At 68.1% G+C, this 3879-nt stretch overlaps 1 protein-coding gene across 1 annotated transcript; it reads right to left on the bottom strand.

Annotated features, from left to right (window-relative positions):
• Positions 1 to 240: 240 nt before the first annotated feature.
• LOC311510281 (inhibin beta C chain-like) lies at positions 241 to 3198 on the bottom strand. The gene is made up of 2 exons (XM_084609844.1): positions 2593 to 3198; positions 241 to 979 (listed from the first exon to the last, which is right to left on the bottom strand). The coding sequence occupies exons 1-2, from the start codon at positions 2978 to 2980 to the stop codon at positions 249 to 251; spliced, it is 1119 nt and encodes a 372-aa protein (XP_084465970.1). The 5' UTR covers positions 2981 to 3198; the 3' UTR covers positions 241 to 248.
• Between the last annotated feature and the right edge of the window lie 681 nt (positions 3199 to 3879).

Raw genomic sequence — 3879 nt, 5'->3', positions numbered from 1 at the left:
CGTTAACCACTCCCAGCCTCCTCCTGGGTCCCGGGAGTGAGAGTCCAGAACAATCCCGGACCTGGCATCTCCCGAACGGCGCCCTAGGGCATTGGGACAGTGCCATGGCGGGCACGCGACAGAGAAGACTCCATCTGTCTGCGCCAACCCCGCTGAACAGCACCGGGAGATTCCCCACAACGCCCCCGCCCCCCACCTCTCCGGGGGCGGCTGGGCCCCCCCCCCGTCCAGGCCCCCCACGCTGTCCCCTAGCTGCAGCCGCAGGCCTCGACGATCATGTCCGGGATGTCGGTCTTGAGGATGTTGCTGTTGCGGTCGAAGTAGAGGATGGAGAGGGGCCGGCGGTGCGTGGGCACACAGCAGGACTGCCCGCCCGGCTGGAGGTTGTGGGCCCGGATCAGGTTGAGCACGGCCGTGTGGGAGGAGGAGGCCATGCCCGGGCTGCTGGCCACGTGGGTCGGGCACTGGCCCATGCAGTAGTTGATCTGGTAGCCCTCTGGCTTGATGATCCAGTCGTTCCACCCGATGTCCCGGAAGTCCACGTAATAGTCCTTGCGGCAACATAGGTCGGAGGTCTGGTCGCAGCGAAGGCTGCGTTTGGCCACCTGCTGCCCTGGCTTCCGCACTGTGGCCTTGGCCACCAGGAAGGGCTGGTGGGAGCTGCCGGCGTCGCTCCCGGCCGTGGCATTGGCCTGGCACCCGCGGCACTCCAGCTCGAGCCTCAGTGTCTTCTCCTGCCCCCGGAAGAAGGCCTGGAGCGCGGGCAGGAGGGCGACGGTGTGCCAGCCGCCGGCCCGGGCCTCCAGCTGCCTCTCGCTCAGCAGCACCCCGGCCTGGGAGACCCGCAGCGTGACCGGGGACAGCCCGCTCCGGGGGGTCCGGACGTAAAGCCACAGTTGGGCCTGCAGGATGTGGACATCCCGGCCCATGCCCTGGCTGAACTGGAAACGCAGCCCCATGCTGGAGGGAGAGGAGAACTCTGTGGGGAGAGAGGGGCTGTGAGAACGGGGGGCGGTGCCAGGCGGGGAACGCCCGTCTTCGCAGCTGGCACCAGCCTCCCTGCTCCCTGGCTCACTGCCCCCCCAGGGGCTCCAGCCTCGGGCCCCTGCCCAGCCAAGTCCTCCGAGATCCAGGGCGACTTTGCCCCTACCCAAGACAGGGCACCCCTGGGAGGCCCATCCACGGGGGGGGGGCCCTGTCTCTGACCCGCTGCCCCCACCAAGCTCTGGCATGTCCCTTCCCTGGAGGTGGAGACCTAGCACCCCGCACAGGAGAACCCTGGCAGCAAGGAGCCAAGGATGCCCTCACCCCCTCACCGCCCACCAGCTCAGCTCCGGGGCCAAAAGCCAATGGGCTGGGGGCCCCAGGACGGCAGACAGTGCTGGGGACCTCCCGTGTGGGGATGGGCAGCAGTGGCCCACAGGGGGACGGGTTTGCAGATGACTCCAGCCACCTATACATGGGGCTGGGGGAGGGGGGCTGATACCCTGGGAAATAGATTCCAGTGGGGGGCTGTTTGTCCCCCAGCCATCCCCAGAGGCCCCCTCCCCTGCGTGTCAGGAGCGGTGGGATGCCGGCAGTTCTGCCAGTGCCGGGGTGGGGGCAGAGCCCAGATCTCTCCCTTACTCCCCCAGCTGCCAGCCTGGTGCTGCTGGGCCCTTGGCATGGCCATGATGTACCCTGGTCCAGAGACCTCCCTCCCTCAGAGATCCACAGACCATCCCAGCTGGGAAACCAGCAGGAATCACACTCTTGGGGAGCCAGTTCCACCACGGGGGAAAGTGACTCACCGAAGAGCTGAGCTTAGAACCCAGGAGTCCCGGCTCCCAGCCCTGCCCCCCGCCCTTTAACCACTAGACCCCACTCCCCTCCCCTGGCTGGGGACAGAACCCAGGATTTCTGACGCCCAGCCTTGCTCTTAACCCACTAGACCCCGTTCCACTCTAAGAACAGGGGACAGAACCCAGGAGTCCTGGCGCCCAGCCACCCCCCCAACCACTAGACCCCGTTCCCCTCCCATAGCTGGGAATAGAACCCAGGAGTCCTGGCTCCCAGCCTCCCCTGCTCTAACCGCTACACCCTACTTCCCTCCCAGAACTGGGGATAGAACCCAGGAGTCCTGACGCTCAGCCTTGCACTTAACCCACTAGACCTCATTCCCTTCCAAAAACTGAGGACAGAACCCAGGAGTCCTGGCTCCCAGCCGCCCCCCGACTATAACCACTCGACCCCACTCCCCTCCCAGAGGTGGGGGCAGAACCCAGGAGTGATCCTGTGGCACTATCCAGCCCTTGGGAAGGGCTCAGTAATTCTGTGGGGTCCTCATAGCTGGGGAAGGGGTGGCTCTGCGCCCCCCCCTGCTCTCTGTCCTGAGAGCAGCCTGGGCCTCCCCCCAGGCCCTCTTCCTCCCCACTCACCCCCCTTCTCTGCTCTCCGGACCCCAGGTTTTCCCACCTGCAATCGGCGAAGTTCCCTTTGGTGGGGCCGAGCCGCTGGCTCTGTCCCGCTCCCCGTCGCAGCCTGTTCCTGGCTGACCCCCCAGCCCTGTCCCTGCCCCCCTGCCAGCCTCGGGTCCCCGTCTGCGGCACCCACCTGTCTTGGCAAAACTGATGATCTCGTAGCCCAGCTCGTTGGCCTCGGGGCCGTCCCAGGGGGCGAAGGGCCCCGGCTGCCTGTCCCGCTGGGCTTGGCCCACATGCAGACGCCGCAGGGCATTGGTGACGGCCAGGCGGGGCACCGGCTGGGTGACATTGGGCCTCTCCATCAGGTGCAGCTTCTCCAGGACCTGCCGCTTGGCTAGCTCGAGCAGGAAGCGCCTCTCCGTGCCTGGCTCCAGGGTGGGCATCCTGCACGCCGGGCACCCCGGCTTCCCTCCTCCCTGGACCGAGGATCCCCACAGCAGGGCCAGGGCAGCCAGGGCTAGCCAACCCCCTGGGGGCTGCCCGCTCCTCTCCAGGCACGTGCCGGAGCCAGGAGCCATCTAGAGCTGAGTGGGGCAGGGGGCTAGGGACGGTGCCAGGCTCTCAGGATCTGTCTCCGAGCTCTGCCCGGCCAGCCTGCCTCCTGCCGTCACGCCCGGGCTGCCCCGCGTCCGCCTGCCATGCGAGGAGCCGCTCGCCACGGCCACTGCCCGGGTGCCAGGGGCGGAGACGGGTGCTGCTCACCCGAGGGAGCCTGACTCAGGGCTCGGCTTGAGGTGTTGACTGTCCAGGCTCCAGGCACCTGTCAGTCATGGGGGCAGGCCCTGCCCTCCTGCCTGCTGCGATTGGCCGGCACCTGGGGCCCCGGGGGCGGGTGCTGCCGGGGCCGGGGGGGGGGATTGGGGGGTGCTGCCTCCCCCGGCCAGGAACAGGTGCTGAGGGCTCCCGGGAAGGGGCATGATGCAAGAAGGGAGAGGGTTGCGCTGCCCAGGAAGTCGGGAGGTGCTGGGGGGCACACAGCAGGAACCCTCCCCCACGATGCCCCTTGGTGTTTCCTCCGGGGGCCGGGGGCATTGCCCGGTGCCAGCTGGGGCCGCCCTTCTTTGCGCAGCATGCCCAGGCACCGCGGGGGCAGAGGGAACAGGGGGAGGGGGCACCGGGGTTAACGTTCCTTTGCCAGCCTTCTCCCTTCTCCGCCTGCCTCCTGCGGCCTGGGGGGGCCAGCAGTGGCCACTGCTCACTAGCCAGCCCCCACCCCTCCATCCACGGCCCCCCCCCCCAGTTGACGAAGTGGGGGGCAGAGGAGGGAGCAGGGCGAGGGAGCTGGGGCTCGGGCCCTGCCCACCCCCACGGCAGGATTGCCTCCCTCCTGAATGCGAGCACCCTTATCACCAAAGGGCTATCAGTCCCAGATAAGCGGCCCCATTAGCGGTAAGGTTCCCTCTCGGATGCTGGCACC

Source organism: Lepidochelys olivacea (genome assembly GCF_965140295.1).
Source record: "Lepidochelys olivacea isolate rLepOli2 genome assembly, chromosome: 20".
In the NCBI taxonomy this organism is placed as follows: domain Eukaryota; kingdom Metazoa; phylum Chordata; order Testudines; family Cheloniidae; genus Lepidochelys; species Lepidochelys olivacea.
Note: the sequence above shows the minus strand (reverse complement) of the source record. Positions and strands in the feature narration are given on the sequence as shown.